This window comes from Thalia democratica, chromosome 2, assembly GCF_965202585.1.
Source record: "Thalia democratica chromosome 2, ktThaDemo2.hap1.1, whole genome shotgun sequence".
NCBI classification, from domain to species: domain Eukaryota; kingdom Metazoa; phylum Chordata; class Thaliacea; order Salpida; family Salpidae; genus Thalia; species Thalia democratica.
The window spans coordinates 71,834,790-71,860,112 of record NC_139166.1 but is presented as its reverse complement, the minus strand read 5'-3'; the positions used below and the strand labels follow the sequence as shown (position 1 = coordinate 71,860,112).

Sequence of the window (25,323 nt, the reverse complement as noted above, 5' to 3'; positions counted from 1 at the left end):
GTTTTTTGGTTGTGACTGACTGATGAGTCCTAATAAGGACGAAACCGGTCTCAGTCTACCGAAACTTGTGGTCTGATGATCGAATTGGCATGATCAACCCTTTTGTTAAATTTTCTTCTTAAGCAGTGCATAAAGTATTACCTATTCTAATAAGCTTTGTTGTATATTATTTTAATTTTTCAAAAGTAATTATTTTTACTTGTTTATTACAATTTTGACAAATAAAACTACACTGTTACTTTATAAAATAAAATAAATTTTGCTTAGTTTTTATTATGCTCTTTTTACTAAGTAACACAAATTTGGCAAAGTATTTTTGAGTTGCTAGAAAAGGAAGCAAGTGTAAGAAACAAATAAACATTTTTTTTAAACTAATATAAATATTTTAACTTTTATTGATACTTTTCACTGCAGTTGTATTTTAGTTTAGCACAAATGAAATAGACATGTTAATAAAAGAATACAGAATTCCAATGCCTCTGAGCGTTGATGAATATAAAATTGCACAACTTTACATGATTCAGGTTGGTTTAACAATAATTGTATTTGTTTTGTTATAAATACCTTTGTTTTTTTTAACATTTTTCAACTCATTTGTTTATTATTATTTTTTCTATAATTATGTTATAGACATAAACAGTTATATGTTTTTTATTATTTTTTTATGTTTATGATAAAAATAATAAAAAAGTCTTCACTTATAAAAAAATCTTAAGTGTAAATTTTTTCTGTTTCAATTTATTAATTTCATCAAAGTTTTCATTAATTGATAAAAACTCTTTTACTTATGTTGAAGTATATTTGAATACTGAAAACTGATGATAATATTTTAAAAATTTGTTTGGCAGTATCATGAAAGTACATAAAACTTTTTAGAAAGGAATTTTTTTGTTACAAACTTTTCAAATTTTATTTATTTTTTAATAAGGTATATCATATAAAAGCATAAATTAAAACTGTATATTATGAAATAAAATGTATAGTAAACATGTAAAGATATGTTCAAAGCTGTCAAAAATTTATAAATCTTAGAAAATTTCAAAGCAATTAATATATATATTTTTAAATATTTTTATCTATTTTATCATTTAAGTAAAACAAAAATATACTTTTGTTTTAATTTAAACACTATTGTAATTCACATTGTTTAAACTTTTGGTATATTTTTATTATAATTTTTTTGACTTAAATTAATTGAGTTTTTTCTTTATAACTCTTTTTATATTATTTATATAATTATTGATATGTAAAATATTTAAAAAGTACTTACTTATAGAAACTCAATTAGGGCCAGTTAAGAATTAAGATAGTCTAGTTTTTTAATTTAATACAAATATTAATGTGGTTTAAAAATTAATAATCAGCATCATTTTTAATATGTGTTAAAGTTCTTTTTATTATGACAATTGTTTGACAAAATAAATTAAGTTTATAATTTATACTGTATTCTGGTTCTATCACTACACTTATGAACTAACTTTATTACAAAGAAGAATTAGGCATTTTTAAGTTATTTTTGAGGTTAAAATATCCATCCATATAAAATACTTAAGTTCTGACAAGAAGTTTTTAAAAACCATACTGGCTTGCCAAACTTTCAGAATAACTCAGGCTAATTGTAAATTTTTGGATAACAGATCCAGACTGATTCGGTATTTTTTGATTAAAAAACTCAGCCTAGTTTTAATTCTTTTTCATTAACCTCAGGCTATGAACTATGACTACAATCCTTTTTTCTTATTTTTTTAATAACGACGTTGTGTTATTACTTTGTAGATTTTGGAAATTTTAGCTTGTCATTACTCAGGCTAGCTTGAAGTATTTCAGTTAAAAATTAGCAACAGTAAAAAAAATTCAAGCATACTTTTACCTTGCAACTAACAATTTTGATACATCTACAGAGGAAGAGTAGAGAGGAGAGCAAAGGTAAAGACAGCGGAGTGGAAATAATCAAGAACGAACCGTACACTGAGGGGTACGGAGGTAGTGGGCAGTATACGCAGAAGAAGTATTTCATTGCTTCTCATGTTCCAAGTTAGTTGTTAATTATTATAAACACAATTAGTAAATACTTGAGTGATCAATATACATAGTAAACATATTTCATAGCCTCCTATGCTATAAGTCAGTATCCTTATAAATAATTAAATATAAATTATAAGTTGTTAATATATACAAAAGGAATACTTTATTGCTTCACTCAATTAAACTCAGTTAGTTTGGTTTATATAAGTATTAATTATTGAGAACTAGACAGAAATAATATTTTATTGCAATTCATGTACTAAGTTAGTTTTATTATAATTTTTTTAAGTTGTCAGTATACACAAAAGAAATATTTTATTGCAATGTTGTTAGTTAGTTTGAGTTGAAATAAAAAAACATTAAGTGTAAAGCTAAACAATGCATCACATCGTCCTACTTAGTTTTATTTGAAATAAACAATTATTATTATTAAGTGGTCACAAAAGAAATATTTTATTAAAGTGAGTTGAAAAAAAGTTTATTTCTCTAACTTGTTTGTCTAGTAATTCAATAACCAACTTAAATTGTTATCAATAATAAATAATATTTCAGGCTGGGTCCTTCCAATTTTTCCCAAGGATTCATTTGTGGTTATAGAGGAGGCATGGAACGCTTACCCGTACACCAAAACCAAGTTCACCTGCCCCTTTATGGACAAATTGAATATCGAGATTGAGACCCACTTTCTAGATGATGTGGGTGACAAGGAGAACGTGTTTAACTTGTCACAGAGTCAGAGGAAGAGTACTAAAATTGGTTGGTGTTTTATGTATTTATATTGTTATAGTTGTGTTTTTTGTAATGCTATCATTAATGCTATATGTCAATGTTAAAGTAGAAGAGCACTAAAATTGGTAAGATTTAGTTTGAATGCTAGTTGGTTTTTGTCAAGTTTTTAAAAGGTTGGTCTGATTTAGAAAATTAAAGTAGAAAAATTTTTTCAATTTGTCTAACCTGTAATAACTGTGTCAAAATTTAACTTTTCTCTGATTAGTAATAAAATAAAATTGTTAAAATAAATAGTTTTTTTGATAGTTTTACAACAAAATCATAATCCCAATTTTTATTCACAGACTTGATCGACATAGTCAAGGAGAAGACAGCTGACTGCCCCAAAGAGGAGGACCCGAGGTTCTACCAATCACAGAAGGCGGGGAGAGGTCCACTTGCTGATGATTGGCTGAAAAATTTGAAGGACGATCCTGATTGTAAGAAGATGTGCGCGTACAAAATATGCAAGGTTGGTTTGAATAAATTTTACATTCGATTTATAAATAAACAAAGTAGTTGTAATTAATATTTAATGTTATGAGTCTTATTGAGATAACAAAAAATGCGAATTGAGATGGTCTAAGTCAGTGTATCACAAAGTGAGCACCTAAGAATGTTAAGCTTTCAGAAACGCTGCTTAATTTTTAATATATAACACTTTTTAAGCAACAATTATAATTACTAGAGAAAAAGGTCAAATTATTTCTACTACTAGTTTAGAGTGCTTTCATTCAAATTGAAATATTGAAACTTTTTAGGTGGAGTTTAAATATTGGGGAATTCAAACGAAAATGGAAAAGTTTATTCATGACACAGGTTTGTAGATTTGTTTTTATTTTTTATTTTTAAATAAGTTGATATTTTCATAGCTAAATTATTCCTCAAAATTAAAAATAAATAAAAATGTTTTTATTTTCATTGGTATTTTTTGCTTTGTACTGCGCAAAATAATGCTTATAGTGGCACAAACAAGATCAATGTTAAATGGATGAGTTATATTAATTATATATGTATTTAAATATATTTGAAGGACTACGCAAAACCATGCTGGGAGCTCACAAGCAAGCGTGGTGTTGGATGGACGAGTGGTTCGACATGACGATTGAAGATATCAGGAAACTGGAGCTTGAAACGCAACAAATGCTGCAGGAGAAGTATAACAAGGTTGGTGTTGTTTGTATGTGTTGAATATCAGAAAATTAAGTTAAAATATGTATGTTTTGCAGAAGAAATATCAACAAATTGATTTTGTTAGTTTTTTGCCAACAAAGTAATACTGTAAGTTATTATATTAATAATTTAAAGTTGTGAATAAAGTATCAACGTGCTAATATTGTTTTTTATACATTTTTAAAAGTATTGTAAGTTTTTTGTAAAATTATAGAAAAATGTTATTGTAAAAAGTATCTGAACTATCACAAAATAATCTGAATCATTCTTAATTAACCCAAGAAACTGAATAAACAGAAAAACGTGCGTCAGATTTTAAGAAATTGAGAAATTGCAAATTCTTGTTCCAACGAACTTTTTTCTATTTACAAACACTCTTAGAAATAATTTTGAGCATTTTTTAAATGTAAATTTATTTTCGATTAAAAACTAAAGTTTGTTATTTTATTGTTTTTTCAGTATTAAAAAGCAAATAATTTTTAATATTTCAGATAGGTAAAACTGAAACTAATGATGAGAATAAAGAAAATAATTCTCTCAATAAAACTCCTTCTATAAGTTCTTTAAATGGTAAGTTTAAGAATATAATTATAAAATTTATTAACTGAGAGTTTCTTTCTATTTTCATCTGTCAAAAGATTTTAAAAGATTTTATTTTTGTATAAAAATTACTTTAACAGGTTCTTAAATTACTATTTTCAATAAAAATTGTTCAATAACAATGTTTGTTTTTCTTTAATTACAGATTTTAAACGTATCCAAAATAAAAAATTATTTTCAGTTTGAAAATTAATTTGAATTAAGTCCAATTTGAAAAACTAGTTTATGTGAACTCAATCCGTTGTTTGCAAAAGTCAATTGTTTTTTTTTTAACTACAGACTGCTAGTACGTGAAATTCTGTATTTAGCTGTATAATTATTTTTGGCCCAAGACAATAAAGGTATTGTGTATAAAACAATTTTTTTTTAAAGCTCTGAAACAAATTGTTATTATTAAGTGTATCAAAACTTAAAGAGATGTGGCCAGATGAATTAAATTGCAATTAAATAAATTATATGCAGCTTTTTCTATGGCTCACAATGAAATATAAATTATATTTATAATCTTTTTTATTGAGTCAAAAAATAAAAATACTTGTTGATAATTTGAATTTATATACATATATAAAATGTATAATATAAAATTTTTATAAAAGGTTTTTTAAAAAGTTCTGGTCGATAGTGCTCGACAAATTAATTTGGAGCTAAACAATTTCTGTTAACTATTATAATAAACTGTAGCTTACTGAGGAATACATGAAACTTTATATTTCATGTATGAAACAGCTGTAAAAAGTTATAGTTTTTAGATAATTAGATAAAATAAAATATATAATATATATTAATACAGATAAAAGTTCATCTACAAACAGTTCAGTTCAGTCAATGCACAGGAGAAACTCCACTAAATCTTTACTTTCCATCAGAAGCCATAATAGCAGTAAGTAAACTTGTTGATATTAAGATAGATTTGATGTGATAAAGATAATCTAAAGTTAATTAAAATCCAAACAAAAAAAAAAACATTTCTAAAAGTTTTAGTTACTTGTTATTAAAAAAAACGATAATAATCAAAAAACTATTTAATCAAAAAGTTTAACTGCAATTGAATGAAGAAAGGTGAAGCTTTATGTTTAAGAACTTTACTAAACTTGTAGAATTTAAATTTTGAAATATTAAAAGATTTTTAAATGCCTAGTATAGTTCTTTGAAAATCTAATAACACTTTCATAATTTACTACTGGGCAGCACAAATCAATTTATCTACAATTTTTAAATGTTTAATGCATTTTTACATCGCTTTTGAAAAAGTTGAATTTTAATAAATTAAGTTTTTCTTGTTATAAAAACAAACGTTCAAGCGTGAAAGTCAAAAGAATTAAACGAAAAATAACGCGTTTCTCCACAAAGATAACATTTAAAAAAATAACAAAAACTGTTACGGATTAAAAAGTTTAAGATTAATTTTAAGAAAAAAAATATTTCTCATAAAAGATAAGATTTCATGAAAGTTTAATGAAGTATGTTTTGAATTAACCCGTATAAATTTAAGTTTTAAGGAAAATGGAAACAAGAGATAAGATAACAATGTATAAAAGATAAGAAATAAAAGTTTAAACTTTAAGAAAATACAGGAAGCAAACGTTGGGTAAAATTACGCGCTTATTTTGAAACAAGCAAAATATCTGTGCTTTTAGGAAAACTATAAAAAGATCTATTTATAGAAGGTTTGGCAAACAGCTTTCGAATTGCAAGAGTTTTTTTCAAAGACTCTTTTCGAGTTTATTGATTTAAAGTTTTACGCACACCAGAATGGTTTTCACGCAAATGTTTTAAAGTTCAAAGTTTTCTGCGTTTGGTCTGTTTTTTTTTTAACTCTTGACTTTAAAAAAAAATATAATAAGAAGTAGGTTTACGCAGTAAAAATTTATGTGTAATTTGTAAGGCGTTGTTAAAAATAAAAAAATGTTATGTCTAATGCAAAGCAATATTTAGTTTATTTAGTTATGCACTGAAAAATAGTGTGTAATTTGTAAGAAGTTGCTACAAATAGAAATTAATTTGTGCTATTTTACTCAGTGTTACTAAATTACGAACCAAAAATTATTCATTTAGCACATTTTTTATTTATAGGCAGCAAATTAGAAGGATTAAAACGAAACAGTGTAGCATCTAACTCAAGTAGCGACACTGAATATTTTGATGCTTACGGTTAGTTTATATGTTTATGTCTTAAGCTAGGTTAACTTAGAAGTTCTTTTAATTTTGTTGTGTTTTATTTTGATTTTGCTTGAAAACTCTTCTTTTTTGTTATCAACAATTGTTGATTGATTTTGTGTGGCTTTTTTTTCTGAACTGTTGTTATATTTTCTTGTTTCTGTAAAACCAAATTAAAACAATATTTAAATTTTTAAGCTAAATACAACAAAGCACTAGTGAAGTACTGGTAAAAATATTTGACAGACATAAAGTTAATTTAATATAACGAGTTTACAAAATATTAAGTTTGTTAAAAATAGCTAAAAAGTTTTAATGGAACAAGAAGGGTTTATAAAACTCATGGCAAGTTTAATAAACTTTTATATGAACAAAAATTTATTTTTATTACAGATGAATCACCTTATATTAGTGACGATGAAAATAAATCTTGCTGTGCGTCAAATGAACAAGGTTTGTTTTGTAATACTGTATTATACAATAGTTATATATATATATATGTTTAATTTTATTAAGCTAAATAATTATTAAAATACATATTGTTGCGCGTCAAATGAACCAAGTTTGTTTTGTATAAATTATTTGTTTTATAATGTTATATGGAAAAATAGCTAGTTGTTGGTGTTTATTTATTTTAAAAGAAAATTGAAAAAAAAAATTCTACTTATTTTTTTTTGTTCAAAAATTCAAGTGTAACTTGTTAAATATTTTTAACATACTGGTATAACACTAAATCTTGAACGCTGTAAGTTAAGTATATTTAAAGTAAAACGTTCATACATTTATTTCCGTACACTTAAACTAAACTTTAAAAAAAAGTTTTATGTACCCTTTGATTTTAGTAGTTACTCTTATAAGTTAGATTGTTTTAAAACTTTAAGTACTTTCAATAGTTTGTTTATTTTTTAGATTCAGTTTACGAAGAGCCCATACAATGCAGAAATTATCAAACAGAACAGGTATGGTATATATAATGATATCCTAGTTGTTAAATAGATTTTAATAATAAAAGTGTAAACTAGTATCGATTGTTGCATCAAAACTTTTTAAAACTATTTAGCTTTGTGTAATTTTTTATAAAAAAATATTTTATAAAACTTTTCTACAATATTAAGACTTTATATTTACTAAGTACATTACTTACCACTTAAACAACTAGTTTAAACATGTTAACTTTATTCTCGTTTAATTTTAATCACTGTTTTGTATTGGAAATTACTCACAGTTTAGTTCTACTTTAATAACTTCTTAAACATTTTTTTTGCTTGTTAAGTTTACTATTAAACTTCATTTCAGGCAGCAAGTTCAGATAAGAAATGCAGATATTCAGTATTAGTGTTGGTTTTACATGGGGGTAATGGGAGGCCTACAACTGAAAACGAAAATAATTCGAAAACTTCCAGTTGTAGACATGTTTGTTTTTTAATTTTATATTTGAAAATTGACAAAATAGATTAAGATAAATCGAAAGTTTCCAGTGTAAGCATGTTTGTTTTTTACTATATATTTGAAAATTGACAATATAAAATAATTTAAAAACATTGACCTTAAGCATGTTTGTTTTTTTACTTCTACAAAATAAAGTACCATCTATAAAGTTCTAATAATTAAAAAAATTTCATTTGTTTACATGATAGTTTTTATTCAATCATTTGTGGTATTAAGTCTAAGTATCAAAATATAAAACTGATTGATATAAAAGGTACTAGTTATCAAACTTATAAAGTTTATTGACAAAAAACATTGTTTGAAGTTATTTAGTCTATTCCTAGTCTAATCAAACTTTGAAACAGTAAAATTAAAACAATTTAATCCTCAAAAAGTTCTTGCTTTAAACTGTTAACATTAATGAATTTTAGTTTAATTTTTATAATTTCGCTAAAGCTAATTACTTTGGTAAAAAACTGTAAAATATAATATGCTAGTTTGCAAAAATATTATCAAAAGGTGTTATTTACTACAAAATTGTTTAACGTAGAAATTTTTTTTGTAGTTAAGCTGTAAAGCTATTTTGTATATCAATTTAAAGTTTACAAAAAGTTATTTGAATAAAAACATAATGTAAGAAAGAAAGCATTGAACAATAAGGCTTTTAACAATACAGTAATTGTTTTTAGTCAACAAAGCTCATTTATTGAAGTTAATGATTTTATTACAGTAATCTTTAAAACAAAAACAATGTTAGAAAAAAAAGATAATAACTTGGTCTAGAGTCTAGACTGTTTGAAACATTAAATACAATTTTGAAAAGAAATTAATACTTGAAGTACTTACCAAAGAATTAGTTTAGAATAAAGAATAATCTAGTTCTTTTATAATACTTAAGTTAACGTAAAGTGTTTGAATTAAAGCAAAGTTATTAAGTTTTTTCGTTAATTTAATTACGCAACAAAAACGTTAAAATGTATTTATTGAACTGTTATTTTACAAGTTAATTATAAATTGAATAAACTTTTAACGTATACGAACTATTACCTCAATCTTTTAAGTTAGTTTTTAAACAAAACAGACAAAATAAAATATATCAGTCTTTTTTTTTCTTTATGTAGCACAACTCAGTCAACATTCTAACAGTAACTAAAAGTAAATTTTAAAGTTTAATTGTTTAAACGTTACTAACAATTAACTCAAGTCTATAATAAACTCCAATCAAACAAGTATTTCTCATTGAAATTAAATGCTACTAACCAGCAATTGATATTTTTCCGCCAAATCATCATTAATTAACGACAGAACGACGTTAACACGCTTCAGTGCACATTCGAGCAAGTAATTTCCCGCCATTACAAGCGAGCAGCCAATCAAATCGCTTTCAGACTTGTTTCGTGTCCCAGCAACGTGGTTAACAAGTCGTACAATCTCCTTAACAGGTTTGTTGGTAAATTTATTGTTATTTCACAATTTCTTACAATAAATTAGTTTCATTATAATACAATATTAGATGTGGTAAATTTTGTTAATTGTGAACTTTTCCGTATTGTTTTGGTTTTAATTAAAGATTTTAATAAGCCATGAAAGCTGTTTGTTAGGTTTACATATTAATTGATTAAACTAATAAAAATGTTTTTAAAGTTTTTAAAGCTTGGATAAATAACTTTAAAAATTACATTAAATTAAAACTGTTCACAGAACTTATATTAGGTATAACGTGTTTTAATTTTATGTAACTTATTTTAGATGTAACCTTTTTTTAACTGACTTGCATAAAGTATTTTTAGTTTTAATTGAATTAATTTAAAAAAGTTTCTTAAAAGGCAATAAACTTAATTAGTGCTAATTTAAAAAAGGGTGTTGAGTTTTTAAGCATAGCAAAATACTAAACAAAGTTTAAAATTTTTCTTTTTCTTGTGAAACGATTATTTTCTGAAACTATATTGCAATTATTTTAAATGTTTAATGTTTAGTTACTATTAAAACTTACACTACAAGTTTAAATACAATTTGTAGAATTTTCAAGCCACAGAAAAACATAAAAGTTTATATAAAATAAACGTTTGAGCAAATTACAATACAGAAATTATTATTAGTTTATTTTTAAATATAATCTTATTATCAACTATTTAGTAGATTTTTATTTTGATGATTTTAAGTTTAGATTTACATTAACGTATTTTGAATTAAGATTAGTCATTGCATGTTAAAATAATCAGTTAAAGTTTCATGGTCGTCATTTATATAAAAATTTCTATATTTACTAAAGTAAAATATAAAGCAGTACAAAGCTTAACAAGCAATTTCTATAGTATTTTAAAACATCAATATAACCAAAAAATGCTTTTAGGTTTTGTATTATAATTTATTGTAATTCTTGTTTTTTTATAACGTTTAGTTTTATTGTTTAATTACAGCTGTTTTATTTGTTTATGTGATTAAATGGTGGGCCGTAGGCTTTTAGTACTTTTTTGACCAACGTTTTTCAATTAATATAAAACACTTAAAAAAAAACATGTCTGCATCATACTTGTAAGCGTTTTTTTTTTCGAATACATTAGTTGTTAAGTTTTAAATATGTTTGTTGATATACTAAAAATTGTTTGGAAAATCATTTAAAGTTATTTAAGTCACAGGTGTAATTTCTAAGTCTTTGTAAGTTGACTTTAGGAAACTTTTTCTAAACAATTGTACTCATAATCAAACATTAGCAAAAGCTTATTTAAGTATTAATGCTCATATTTTTCAAAATGTAACAAGCACACTTCTTAGATTACGTACCAAAAGATGATTAATTCAACTTGAAGTAAAACCTATTCATTTTAATTACTTCGATTTATACTGAAATAATAGTTTTAACCAACATTTACCCCTGAATATTTATTTTAGACAATATATTACTCACAAAAGCCTTATGCGTTGGAGATTACTGTTTTTTTTTTTGTTTTAACAAATTTGTTTTTTTGAATTTTCCGCACATTATTTGTTTCTTAGGTAAGAAACCTTATATATTTTATGTAGAAAAAAAAGTGTTTTTGAACACTGTTCAGTAAAATATATTAAGTTGAACACCCTATACATTCAATTACATAGATTTAACTAATTTACTTAAGTATTTAATTTTACTAACTTTTTTGTGTTAGTTTATTTCCCTTTAAACAAAATAAGTTTTTTGGACTCTATCTTATTTGTATATATGCTTTAGCGATGTACATACATTTCAGTTAAATTTAAAACAGAATATTGTATGTCAACGACAACGCTAAATCAAAATTGATGCTATAAGATTTCGAAGTTTGTCTAGTTTTACTTAATTAGAATTTTAGTTATTTCAAATAAAAAAGAACTATATTCCCTTTGGTCTTTTAATTAGTTTAAGTTGATGTATACTTTTTATTAGAAATTATTAGTATTTTATTAAAAAAAACTGTTTAACTGTTGTTCACTGTTTAACTATAAATAGTTATGTTGACATTTATTTTATATCGTATAAAAAAATGCGGGTATAATTTAAATGTTTTTAATATAAATATAGATTGAAAAGGCTAAATTTTTTTAGAGATATGCTTTTTTTTCTTACATTTGGATAGTACTATACAAACTAAGCATATAAAGTTTTTGATTAATTTTTTTTATAAATATTTTTAAACTTTAAAGTTTTATAATCTGTGAAAGCTTTTGATAATAAAAAAAAAATATATATAGTAAAAAACTTCGTTATTGTATTTAAATATCAATTAACTTAAGTAAATAGTTTTCAAGACAGTTAAGTAATTTTTAAATTAAAAAACTGGACCTTTATTATAACAAGTATTTAATTTTTTACTTCGCAAAAATCAAAGTAAGCATATTTGTGTATTTTTAATCATCAACCATAAGTAATTAGTGTTTAGTTCCCAGCAGAATTACCAAAAATTACAGATACACTTAAGTTTATACAAACAAACCTGTTAATTCAGATAAATACTAAGTTTTTTATTTGGACCTAGTAAACTAGTTGTACTTAAAAGATTATTTTTCAAATTATAATATTACAAGTTTATAAATAGTCAGTTCATTTTGAAAAATGTTTATTAAAAGCGATAATATCTTTTATGTGAAAATAAAGTATGTTAAATTTAAAAATTTTTGTTTTGTTCCAGTTCATAAAAGTTATTTATAGCTTTAAAATTTCTTTACCAAAGTAACAAAAGTTTGATTGAAAACTTTTAATTTTAAATTATGTGTTATTAAAATTGTATGCATGCTTTTTGTATAGTTAATAAGTTTTTATTAAAATGCTTTGTAAAAATGTTTTCAGCTATGTTTAGTTGAAGTTTTGAATATAAAAATAGATTAAAAAACATTGTTTTTACTTTGTGTTTACCGTATTTGCATATAAATACACTTTATTTGATTCATAATTACCTTAAAACTAGTATTTTTTTCAAATTTATTTTTGCTACAAAAACTTTTGATTAACGTATGCTAAAAACTTGTAAACAAATTAATAAAAATAGTTTTGATATAGGTAAATTACTTATTATAATACAAATGTGCTTTACTTAATTTATCAGTTTAAACAGCTGTTTATTAATACTTTTAAAGTACTGTAAAAAATAATAAACAGCGCCTGTTAAAAAAAGTGTTAAAACCACATTTGTTCTACGAGCATATATTTTGTTATTTTTGATTATTATTTCATTTTATTTTGTTTGTGTAAATATATCTCAGACTATGAATTTTAGTAATTTTTTAGTTTTAAAAATTTTGTTTGATCAGTAACGTTTTTTTAACAACACAAAACTAGTTCCCCCTGTACAAGCACAACTTTTTATAAATAACTTTTTTAACCTTCTTTGTTTGTTTTTTAAATTGAGTTTAATGTTTAAAAAAAACTTGAAAAAAAAAAACAATAAAGAGTTGTACAATGATGAATAATAGCTTAATAACAAGTGTTTTGTTCAGTTTATAAATCTAAGCGATTATTCACTAAAAAATAAAATAAATTTAAATGATTATATTCAAAAAATCTTAATAATGTTATTCAGCAGTTATTCCACACAAACAAAATTTATGTATAATTTATTGATTTTATTTACTTCATAAATCTTCCACTGGCATTTGTCTGCTCGAGTATGAGGATTAAGCTCTCATATTGAAAGCAAACACAAAAATATCGATCTACTGTCTATCCCCTGTTTGTTGTTTGCTAATTTTTGTTTGTTGTTTATTCCTTCAGTTTATTTCTTGTTGTTTGAAATGTCATCTGTCTAAATAGTTTATTTGAAATGTCATCTGTCTACGTGGCTTGTTTGAAATGTCATCTGTTGTCTTACGTCTCAGACTTCAATTGTCATTATTTTTAAAAAGTTTGAATAATTTATGTGGTTTTGAAACATTGACATTCAGGTTTGATTCTTTGTATGAAAATTGAATGTAACAACAAGTTTTGATCATAAGACCGCAATGTCTCTCTGTAGGTGAGACTCGGGTTTTGTTGTTGTTATTCAGTTTAATATAAAAACTTTGTTTATATGCCTCATTATTCAAATGTTGTCCTTATTATCTTTTTCTTATAATGTTATTTTTGTTTTTATTTATAGTTTTTTATTAAAAAAATGACTTAGTATGCGTTTGAAGTCATTGGCAATAAAACTCCATACTGATTTTTAAACGTTATATAACTTTTTATCTCAATTTTTTTTTGAAGTCAACAAAAGTTATAATTACTAGATTTTGATTAAAAGTTTTATTATCTTAGCTTTATAATAAGTTTTAGTTTATTTTTACCTTTATTTTTAAGATTCTTACTGTAATGACAAAACTTTTAGTTGTATTTAAAAGATTTTTAAAAAATACAACATCATAATTTTTGTTTCAGTGAAATTTCAGCATAAAAATGTCTGGTTTAATATATAGTCAAGTATATATCAGTTAAATGAGATGATTGATGGAGAAATACTGTATTTTGTGTCTAAGGTAGACGCTATAAATATTAAAACTCATAAGTCGAATTTATGTCATTTTTTAACCAAATAGGATATTTACTTACAAGTAGCTCAATATAGTTACAAACTTATTCCTAAGTTATGAATAAAACACACTTTGAATAAATGCAATTTACTTTATTTTCAATAATAATTTTTAGTTCTGAAGAAAGAGCTTTTAAATCACGACACAAATAAAATCTATAAAAAGTATTAACAATCGTAAAGTTATATAAATACTAACATTAACTCCGCGATGTAGACGTTTTTTGATTCTCGAAACTAGAAATAAACGTTGAATTTAATCGTAACTTGAAGCGCGGCATAACTAATTCACCAACTAAGCGACTAACGCGTATTTGAAAGACAAACGCAAGTATATACGCATTGAAATGAATATTAACTCCTAAAAATAAAAAAAGTGTTTGTTTTTTAATACTGGAAGCACGTTATGAAAACATTGAAAAACACTTTACAACATTTGCTTTAAAATAAGAAAATGAAATGTTAATACCATTACACTATTTCATTTTTACTTTTCAAATTAGTGTTTAAAGCCTGGTTTTAAATGACTTAAATCCATAAAATCATACTCAACTTTAAACTTTTATATAAGTGTTAAAAGCGCGGATCAAAAAAAAAGTAAGAAAAAGAAACTGTATTACTTATTATCTCAATAAGAGAACCCGACGTGGTGTCTAATATCTTAATATAGAGATGTTCGTAAGGGGTAATAGTAATAGTAAATTAGATTATTACAACAATCGAAACAAAACTTATTTTTTATTTACATAAACGAAAGAAACACAAAGATACATTATAGCTACATCACACTGTACTAAAACTACATTTAAACACAAATGATAATAAAATACTAATAAGTGTTAAAGAACTTAATCAAGAAAGCATCTCAAATTTAACGTGTTTGAAATGCATTAAAGCACACCAATAACTGCCGAATGCTCTGCCGAATGCTCATAACTTTCAAAATGTTGTTTGTTTTATATCAAAAGCAAAGAAAACTTCTTTTTTTCTTAAGTATTCATTGATAAGAAATTAACTCCTAACAATAAAAAATGTTTTTTTTTTTCAATATTGGAAGCACGTCACGAAATCTGCGTAAAACAGTTTACAACTGCCCCTTTAAATAAGTTTATCTCGTGAATACTGCGACAATCTGAAGAAATTATTTTGAAAAACAAAAAGTTGAAAATGCATTTTTAAAGATTTGTATGTCTGTTGGTTGTCTCCGAATTAGATTTTTGTTTCTTGACTTCAGGTTTATTAAAATATACTTAATAATTTCTATTGTTTTCATATTTTAAACATTTCAATTTTGTTTCTTCATGAAGCTTGTTTATAGTTTTAAATTGAATACTTAAGCATAATTTCTAGGCTGTCTATTTTTTGTTATTGTTTGTGTTTAATGAAATAAATAGTTTAGTTATTCATGAGGTATTCAGATCATAAAAATTTAAATGTTGTCTTGATGTGATGTATGTGGTTTGGTTTATCAAAAAAATCCAATTGTTTTCTGAAATCTTAAGCATAAACTTTTTGAATCAATAATTGTGTTTGGATTATTATATTGTTTCTTATTTCTAAAACTTAAGTTATTATATATACTTTGAGTTGAACTTAGCTGATACTTTTGTACTGTATACATATATATTTAAGTACTTTTCGGAAAAATATTAAAGTTCTGATTTTTTCTAAAGATTACACATTTTTAGGTGAGTTTTCTCGTTCTTTGGCTATTTATTTGTTGACATGTTCGTGAAATCGTTAAGACGAAATATTTGCAAGTTAGAACTAATTATTTGTCAAATATATAGTTGTTTTGAATCTAAGGTTAAAATGTGCCGGTTGAATGTTTTTATGATTTTAAAAATAAACAAAAGTATACTGGCATGTCACAGACTGTTCTAATGGTAAATGTATCTAACAAAGTATTGACTGAATTAGTGTTATATAACAAATTATAGTTTTGGCATGATTTGTGTCAGATGTAATTAATTAATACTGAATTGATAATGTAATAAAAAGCATATAAAAGCATATATCTGGTTTATAAAGCTTAGACTAATCAGTGTTTATAATATAGAAAAGTAATAAGTCAAAATTGTTTAATTGAACTCCAGCCAAACTCATCATATTCATTATGTCTGAATGAAGTGTCTGAAATTTCATTTTCATCAATTGTCTAAATGGTTTTTTAAATGTCTTGATAGAATTAAAAAGTAAGTTTTAAAAAGTTCTACATTTAACTTAACAACAAAAATAGAAAAATCACATGAATTCATTGTCAAACTTACGTCATTTGAAAAAAAAAATATTAATAAGAATTTAAAGTATAAAACATGACGTTTGAAATAGTTCTATATGTACTTCGAAAATTGTTCAAATTAAGTGTGATGTTACTAAAAAAATAGATTGTTTATATGGGTTCCAAAATATAAACTTTATATGTTAAATTTTTCAATATGTAGAATTTATATCAGTTTAACATTACAATTGATTAAAAGTCTAAAACATTTAAGTTTTCAATTAAGTTTCTCAATGTTAATTTTGTATATACAAGGTAAACAACAGAAAGATAAGTCAATTGTGTTTAATTTATGTTGATTATTGTAAATTTTACTGGTACTTCTACGTATGAGTGAACTCACAAACTCTTGTGAATAATTTACGCAGTTTTGAAATCATAAACACTTAGGAAGATTATATTGGTTTAAATTTTGAATTCACGTCATTTTCCGAGATTAATTATTTAAACACTCGAATTTACCGTTTTGACAGTTTTGTTTATTTACGGCCGTTCAAGTAATATTATGTTTGTTTGGTCTTCGTTGTTTTAAATTTAACAAATTTTGTTCGTTATTACATAGTCTGTTTGTTTCATTTAATTGATGGTTAGCCTGTAGTAAAAGTTTAAGTATAATATTTAAAATCGTTCGAAAAGTAACTTATCACAAAGTTTAAATTAATAAACAGTTATTTTGCATACTTGGCACACTTGAGTAATTTTATTAATTAACAGACAATCATTATTTTTAAAAATAGAAGTAGTTTGAAAAGAAAACAAAAGTTACTTGTAAATTTTTTATTTACATTTAACATATTTCTATACTTTTTCTAATGTTTGTTATTATGGGATAATGATACGACATAAAATAGACATTATCTTAAACATTCATAAAAAATAACTAATGAGATACACAGAAACATGATAAAATACTTTAAGTATTTAAAACGTAAAAAAAGTATATGATAAGCACAATCATAGTTAAACAACAGAGTCAATAAAAAAGAGAATATTTTTTGATAAACAAAACAACAATGTGATCTAACTCCCTTTAATTAAAAATTTATAGTTTGTCCAAGGAGATAACTGTTTTGATTTTATCATATAAATTTAATTTTCACTGCTGAATACTTATAAACATCAAGATAGTTTGAGATATCATACTCCTTTGCACAATTTGCCTTGTTTATCAAAAACTCACATGGTGATGTTCCTCATGTAGCATTTCTCAGTTATTTCAAATCTAACATTTTAAAGTAAAAAGTATCCAGCTTGCAATAACATAATTGAAATAAAAACTTTGTACATTTTGCTCTTCTAGTTTTTTAGTTCAAGATATATATTGTTACAAAATATGTATTTCATTAATTAAATAATAACAAAATTTTTCACAGATTGAACCCGACGTCATCGGACAACGACAGCAACAGTGCAGTGATCACGTCATCGACGATAGCGCTTATGACGTCACAATCGTCAAGTTACGACAAGTCGGTGAGGACGTTGGTGCAGAGGTGCAACTTTGTGCACGACAGTTTCCTGCTGAGTGACCAGGGGTCAGGTTTTAACGGGAAGGTTGGTTGTGTTTGTTGTTACGAAGTTTTTAAAGTTTTAATTTTTAATTAATTAAAATTTTATAGAATTTGAAAGCGTTGTTTATTTTCATATTGTTTTTTAATTGTTTTTACTGTTGCCCCTACGGTTTTAATAGTTTTTGTTTAATGTTTAAAAAAATGTCATTTATTGGCAGACTGGTAAAATAAGGCTGAGTTTATTATTATACTTGAAAAGTTTAAATATACTTTTTAAAAATTTTCAGACTTAGATATTTGAAGAAATTTTGATAATGTATATTTATTTAATTACAGGTCTGCATAATATCTGATAGTATTGGTGGAGTGATTGGATATGACTTGTTGTGTTCCTACCCTAAACCGAGCAGAAAGCATAATAACTCTGTTGTTAGTTTAATAAAATTTCATTTATAAAAACTTGTAATAATTTATGATCAAGTACTAAATTTTTTTATTTGCTTTTGCTTTAAATAATTTATCGCAATTTTAAAAGTTAACAAATTAATAAAATGAAAAATTTAGCTTATAAAAAGTATGATGAATAAATATACATAAAAAGTAAACCTTGATTTTAGTACTTTTGCTTTTGATTAAAATTAATCGTAATTTTATAAGTTAACAAAAGTAAGTTTTAAAAAGATTGAGTTTATAAAGAGTAAAATGAATAAATATATATTTATAACAGACCTTGATTTTTAAAATCTAAACATGTAGAAATTGCAAATAAATTATTTTTATTCCTTATTAACCACTTGGATTGAGATTAAATGCACTTAAATTGAATAAGCATATAATTTGCCTCTTAAGCTTATGATTTAAGTTTTAACGGATATTTAATAATGCATAACAAGCAAGTTTAATAAACAGATTTAATCTTTTACGCTGAAGTTGAAATTATCTAATAAATCTTTTGTACAAGCGCCAGCAGTAATCGATTAATGTTTTATATATTAAACAAAAATAATAAAATTTTTATTGATTTTAACAACTGATAAAACTTAGTAAAAAGTAAATTTGTTTGGTTTGCTTCAGTAAAAAGATCATTGAAAATTAAATTACAAATAAAAGTAGTTTTGCGAACACTTATTACAACAAAAGTTTGTTTAATTATTAAATTACACTAGTTTTGAACTTGTTTTGATTTAGAAAATAATATAAAAAAGTTTTAAAGTTGGTATAATTGTTCAAACCGTACATAATGGTTTAAATAATTGATTTGAAAAATTTTGCTTACAAAAATCACTTTTAATAGTTTTAGCCATACAATAGTTTATTGTAATTAAACTAAATTAGTATCAAAATTACAAAGTTTAAAAAGTTAGCTTTTAAAAAATTTTATATGTTACAGCCAGAACTACCGTCAACCAATTTAAATTATAAATATTATTTTATCGTACCTAGTCCGTAGAAAATAACATAAAAAATTAAACAAAATGTGTTTTGATAAGTTTTATCGCCTTAAAGTACTAATTGTTTTCCGACATCTTTTATCCAAAACACCATTTTTCAGTCATCCGAAGCAAACCATATAATCGAGGACCAGTCGCCACTTCAAACACCATCTCCGCGCTGCGATCAGACCATGTTCGCTCAAGCGTGTCAGCAACCACGTGACCAGATGTTCAGTCATCCGCGACGGTCAGTCACTTCTTGTTCGCACCAGGGTCCTAACGAGGTTCTCAATTCAGGGGATTCTGGGATTAAGTTTTACCCTTCGAAGCCCCCCTCCACGCCCCAAAGCATACACGTTTGTTTTCATTAAAGTATTTTTTAATAAATTGAATGTTTTATAAAATTTATTTTGTAGTTTTTTATAAATTTATCAGGTTTACGTGTAACCAAACAAGTCTGTTTTGGCAAAGTATTTCAATAAAACATATACTATAAAGTTTTGATATCATCCTTAGACTCTCTGCAGGTTTAAGAAAATAAAATCTTTTTGAATCAATATTATATTAACAACAACAGAGTTCAATCCGGCTAGCCAACTCACTTTCAAGCGAGGAACTCAAGAAAATGCAGAAAGGAAGAACAAGCACTTTGGATGGAAAAACTAATACCAGTTTCGTTGGTAGCCAGAATGAACTGCTCAATTTTCATGTTGAACATTTCTTCATGTTGGGTTTGTTTTATTGTATGTATAAAAAATAGAATAAAGTAGTAAAATCGAATAATGTAAAAACGAAATAAACTGTCTTATATTGTATACAAAACTATAAAAAAATATTTAGTCTGTGTACATATAGATAATTAATCAAGCGTTTTATTTAAAAAGTAAGATTAATAATGTTTATGTAAATAAACGAGATATATCTTTAAATGTTCGTTTATGTATACAATTAAGACAATTACTGATTAGTTTAACTTTACATAGTTAATCAAATTTAAACAATCAATCAAATTATTTTTTATAAAAGACTGAATCATACGAACCTGTGGTTTACAAATATATAAAGCATTATAAAAATATAATTTTTTTACAGTTTGTTTTTATGATCATAACAAAGTTTATCAAAATATGTATCATATTTACATATTTCTATTTTTTACTCAGGTTCACCATTATCACTGGTGTTAGCGCTGCAAAGTATCAACAAACCGAACAAGCACAAGAGACCTTCGTGCAGTCAGGTTTACAATGTTTTCTACTCGTCAGATCCCAACTCAACCAGGATCGAACCGTTCATTGACGAAAAGTAAGTATTTTTGATATTTCTAATGTGTTAAAATAAATCAAATACGGTCGAAAACTATTATTTTGTTAGAATTGATTGTTAAAAGAGTAGTAGTTTTTAAAGTAACTAAATCCTCTGATTTTAATTATTTTGTAGTTATAAATATCCGGTCCTAACCCAACAAGAGTTGATTCATTTATTGTCAAAAAGTAAGGTACGTAGTATACCTTTATTGAGTTTAAATGTGTAATTTTTTGATGAACTTAATCTACCAATCTATTAAGACTTTTTTTTGTGCTTTTATTAACCTATAATTCAAACAGTGAAAAGTTTAATTTAAATGTTTTTTAGCCCTAAGAATGCCTTAGAACTAGTTTGTTTTAGCTACAAAAGTAATCAATAGAAGGTTCAAAAGTTTATAGTTTGCTTTGTATTTGTTCCTCTGAACTTTATAAGTTAGTCTACTTGCTTTTAATTTATGCACTACAAAAGAAAGTTTCTATCATTCAATTTAAACGACCTCTTTGAACTAGTCTGTGTTGGCAAGTGTACTATGTGGCTTTTCTGATAATTACGAAAATACCAATGAAAGTTTAAAAGCTTGTAAAAGTTAGTTCGTGTTAATATCTCTGAAATTTGGATATAGTTTTTGGATACTTTGATTAAAAGTTACAATACATTTAAAGATACATTACTCTGGACTTTATACGTCAATTTACAAGCTTTTAAACATTAAAGAACTTATAAAAGAAAGCTTTTATATTTTAATTTAAACGAACTCATCTAGTTTGTGTTTTCACAAATGCACCATGTAGCTTTGCAAAACATCACAAACAGTTACCTTATTCAAGTGTCTAAAGTTCAAAAGTTTGTAAGTTAATTTGAACTTAATACAATAACAACTTACTTGATTTTAAGTTTTTAAGAACTAATAAAAAGAAAGCTTATATCATTCATTTTAAACCGAGCTTTTGAACTAGCTTACGTTCGCAAGTCTGCAGTCTTCAGTTCGAGCAAACTCTTTGAATTGTCTCTGCAATTCTAGTAAGCTTTTCAAACGTTTTGTTACCAACAATCGATGCACCATGATTTATTGACTTGTTAAAAACTCGCTCTTGTATTATTGATTGAATTTTGTAAGTCAAGTTCAATACAATTATAAACTGCGAATTAGTTTTCTTTTTGATTTTATTAAAGTTTTTATACATTTATTTTAGTTTTGAAATGAACCTATAAGAATTTTAGTTGAGGGTCAAAAAAATTCATAATTATAAATTATTTTTAGTAGAATAAACATTTTTATTGATAATGATAGTTTTAAGTCTGGTGTTATTAAAAAATTGATTTTTTAATAAAAACTATCTTTCAGAAACAATTTATTCTGATTTTTAAAATAATAACTGCTCTAGAATTTATTAATCTCAATTAGCAGAGTTGTGAAAAAGTTTTCAATCAATATCAGTAAATCTGATTATAATTTCAATTCAGTTATGCTTTCCAAAATATGCTTTATTTTTAATCTTAATGCACTATAAATAAAATGAAGGGTTTTTAAGCTCATAAATGCTTAAAATACTCTTCAGTTAAACTATATAATACATTTACTAAAATTAAACATTTTGTGTTAGATCCTTGTACTACATTTTGGAATTGAAAGAATATTTATAATTACGACTATAATTATTTTTGCCGTAAATAGATTTTATAAAAGTAGACTTTGAAATGAAATGAAAATAAAACTACCTCCTTAATTTTTTAATGATAAATATTTGTTTCAAATATTTAATACAACCTTATATTTTTTTTTAACAATAGAAAGTATAACTCGTAGTGCTCAAACTATTTATTCTATAATTTTTAATTTTTTTTTTAATTTCAAAAAGTAAAGTTTGAAATTATTAAGACTAATTTAGTTTTTATTAAAAAAATATTTTATATAGCATGAAACACTAACTTTCAATTACCAATAATAAAAATAAGTTTTAGAAAATAAAGTTATTATGAGCTTAGATTATAAAAACTAAATAAATACAATGTTACGAACTTTCAGAGTTCATTTAATTAAGTTAATCTATTTTAATACAAGTAATTTATTTGATTTATTGTTTTTTAAAAGTTCGCCTATATCCTGTTGCAGTCAATAAGCCTTGCTTTTATTAATTTTTTCTAATACGATTAGCTTTTTTTATTTCGTAATTACGGTTTATTTAAGTTACAAAATAGTGGAAAAAATATTTGAACTATTTTAAAAAGCTCTAGTTTTAAGTAGAGTAATAATAAATAAAAATACTTAGTTGTATTAAAAGAATAACTTTTTTGTTGATTTCAAACATGGCACTCTTAACTGAATTATTCTAAAACCTTAATTAGTTGTAAAAATCAGGAAACTTATAAAAAATTAAAAGCTAGTAAGAATCTTATCGGTAAATTTATTTTTCATTATTTGTTTTGCAAGCCCACTAAAGTTTTCAACTAATTTTTTTACTTTTTCTCAGTCAAAATATCAAATACTTCTTTATATAGAATCAATAAAACACTATATGACACACATATCTAGATTTAATTTAACTAATATGACAAAATAAATTCGTGTTCTGACCATTTAACTGTTTCCAATTGCGTAATGGGAAAGCGTCCGATAACATCTTGTTATTTTCATAGTAAATAAATTGGAATTATAAGGTATTAAATTAATTTTATACAAACAATTTAAATCTTAAGTAGATTTCGTAACTTTAAACTGACAGTTTTACAATTTCTTCATTAAACCTTATTAAAATATATTAAATGCTTTCAAAACCAAGTTTACAAATCAAGTATTATTTTAAGTATAACATACTAAAGCTAAATAAATTTAATTTATTATCATGGAAGTGTTTTTATTTAACTCTATGTAGTGTATTCAATCATATGAAACAGAATATGAACTTGAATTCATATAAATTCATAAGATTTTGATTGATAGCTTGTATGAAGTCACATGTTTTCGAAAATTAAAATGACATTTTAAATGTTTTACAACTTATACAAATTTTTTATTTACACCCTAATTTGTTAAACTCTTAAAAGTTTTCACTTAAAAGCATAATATTTCTATATTTGTTCTGCAATGACAAAAACTAACCAGTTTTCATACGTGCATTATATGTAAAATATTGCATAAATTTTTCAATATAAAATTAGGTAATTTTTGAAAAATTGCAGACTACATTTTTTAAATTTGTTTATTTTTAAAATGCTAGAAAAAAGAAAATATAGCATGTGATGGTTTTAATCTAATCAGCGTTTCCTTAAAACATAAGTCGAAAATCCCTAATTTGATATATTTTATTAAATTTATAATATTTGTAATACGTTATGCAAATAAATTATTAAATTTTATTAGAATTACCTAAGTAAATAAAATGAAAATTCCAAATTTTCTATATTTTTGCTAAAATAACAAGATTTGTAATGCTATTTGCAACTAGTTTATTAAATTTTACAATTTTCCCAAATTTCCTACTTTATCAAATTTTGCTCACATTATGCTTACATAAACGTATACCTTTTAAGAATTGTTACACAAAAAAAAAATTCAAATTTAGATAAATAGTTCAATTTAAAAACAAATTTTAACTTGATCTTATATACAACATATTTTTTTAATTAAATACAAGCAATATATTTCATACATTAAAATTTGTTTGAAATTTTACAAAAAATAAGGTAAGTCAATGTATTCATTCGATAATAAATAATGATGAATGAGAGATGATGTATTACATTTATGTATTTTTCCAAATAAAGATGAATTGACCAACAAATATGTTAAGTTTTGAATATCAAACAATGTATTCTATTTAGAATTATTACAATTGTTATATTTTAAACTTAAAATCCATAGACACTAGTTTAAAAACTACCAGAAGGGTGTTCTATTAAAATTAATCCTAATTTAAGCAGTGAAAAATACTTTGAAATAAAAAAGTTTTTATTTTGTTTTTTTTTTATACCCAAAACAGGTTTTCCCAAATACCTTCGGCAAAAATTCCCAATTTCCGATATTTTCCTTATGGTGACGATCAACCAATAAATATAGGTAAGTTATAGTATTTAAAAGTTGTTAAATAAAAGCTTTGTTATTATATTAAAACTAGTGTTATACATGTAATATTTGTTCTGTAATTATGATAGCTTAAACAATGACCAGCCAATAAATATAAGTAGATTATTTTTTTTCACTACAATTTTTTAAATAAAAGTATAAGATTTTTTTTTCTGTATTTTAGTTTTAACATGTTTTTATTTTTAATGATTTATTGTCATTTTAACAACATAGTTGAGTTTTTTTTGATAATTTTTATTAGTTTAAAGCTTTTTTGATAGACTTAATGTATCGAAATACATTCTTCAAGTATTATTAAATTAATTTTAGATAGAAGTATCTGACTTTCAAAACAAACAAAGTTATAAAAACATCAAACTTTTGTTTAATTTGTACAAACAATAGAACTTTTCTCATTTTAATCAAACAAAGATAAACATTTCTCTTTGTTTAAATGTTTACAATTTCTTCGGAAGCACATTTCATTTTTGATCAAACAAAACTTACCTAGTAATAAAGTGTTTGTTTGGATTTCTTGTAAAATTAGTTTACAAACTAT

At 24.2% G+C, this 25,323-nt stretch overlaps 1 protein-coding gene across 2 annotated transcripts in view; it reads left to right on the top strand.

The window, feature by feature from the left end:
- Positions 1–413: 413 nt before the first annotated feature.
- LOC145829379 (membrane-associated phosphatidylinositol transfer protein 1-like) overlaps positions 414–25,323 on the top strand; it is a 40,897-nt gene continuing 15,987 nt past the window's right edge. For both annotated transcript variants that reach the window (XM_082937150.1, XM_082937149.1), the window contains exons 1-19: positions 414–524; positions 1,902–2,034; positions 2,578–2,781; positions 3,099–3,265; positions 3,555–3,612; positions 3,827–3,960; positions 4,458–4,536; positions 5,357–5,446; positions 6,640–6,717; positions 7,117–7,176; positions 7,633–7,682; positions 8,020–8,136; positions 9,457–9,593; positions 17,823–18,003; positions 18,297–18,389; positions 19,513–19,749; positions 19,971–20,124; positions 20,557–20,698; positions 24,682–24,758. In XM_082937150.1, coding sequence (XP_082793276.1) covers positions 447–524; positions 1,902–2,034; positions 2,578–2,781; positions 3,099–3,265; positions 3,555–3,612; positions 3,827–3,960; positions 4,458–4,536; positions 5,357–5,446; positions 6,640–6,717; positions 7,117–7,176; positions 7,633–7,682; positions 8,020–8,136; positions 9,457–9,593; positions 17,823–18,003; positions 18,297–18,389; positions 19,513–19,749; positions 19,971–20,124; positions 20,557–20,698; positions 24,682–24,758 — 2,269 coding nt within the window. In that variant the 5' untranslated portion in view covers positions 414–446. The remainder of the gene's footprint in view (positions 525–1,901; positions 2,035–2,577; positions 2,782–3,098; positions 3,266–3,554; positions 3,613–3,826; positions 3,961–4,457; positions 4,537–5,356; positions 5,447–6,639; positions 6,718–7,116; positions 7,177–7,632; positions 7,683–8,019; positions 8,137–9,456; positions 9,594–17,822; positions 18,004–18,296; positions 18,390–19,512; positions 19,750–19,970; positions 20,125–20,556; positions 20,699–24,681; positions 24,759–25,323) is intronic.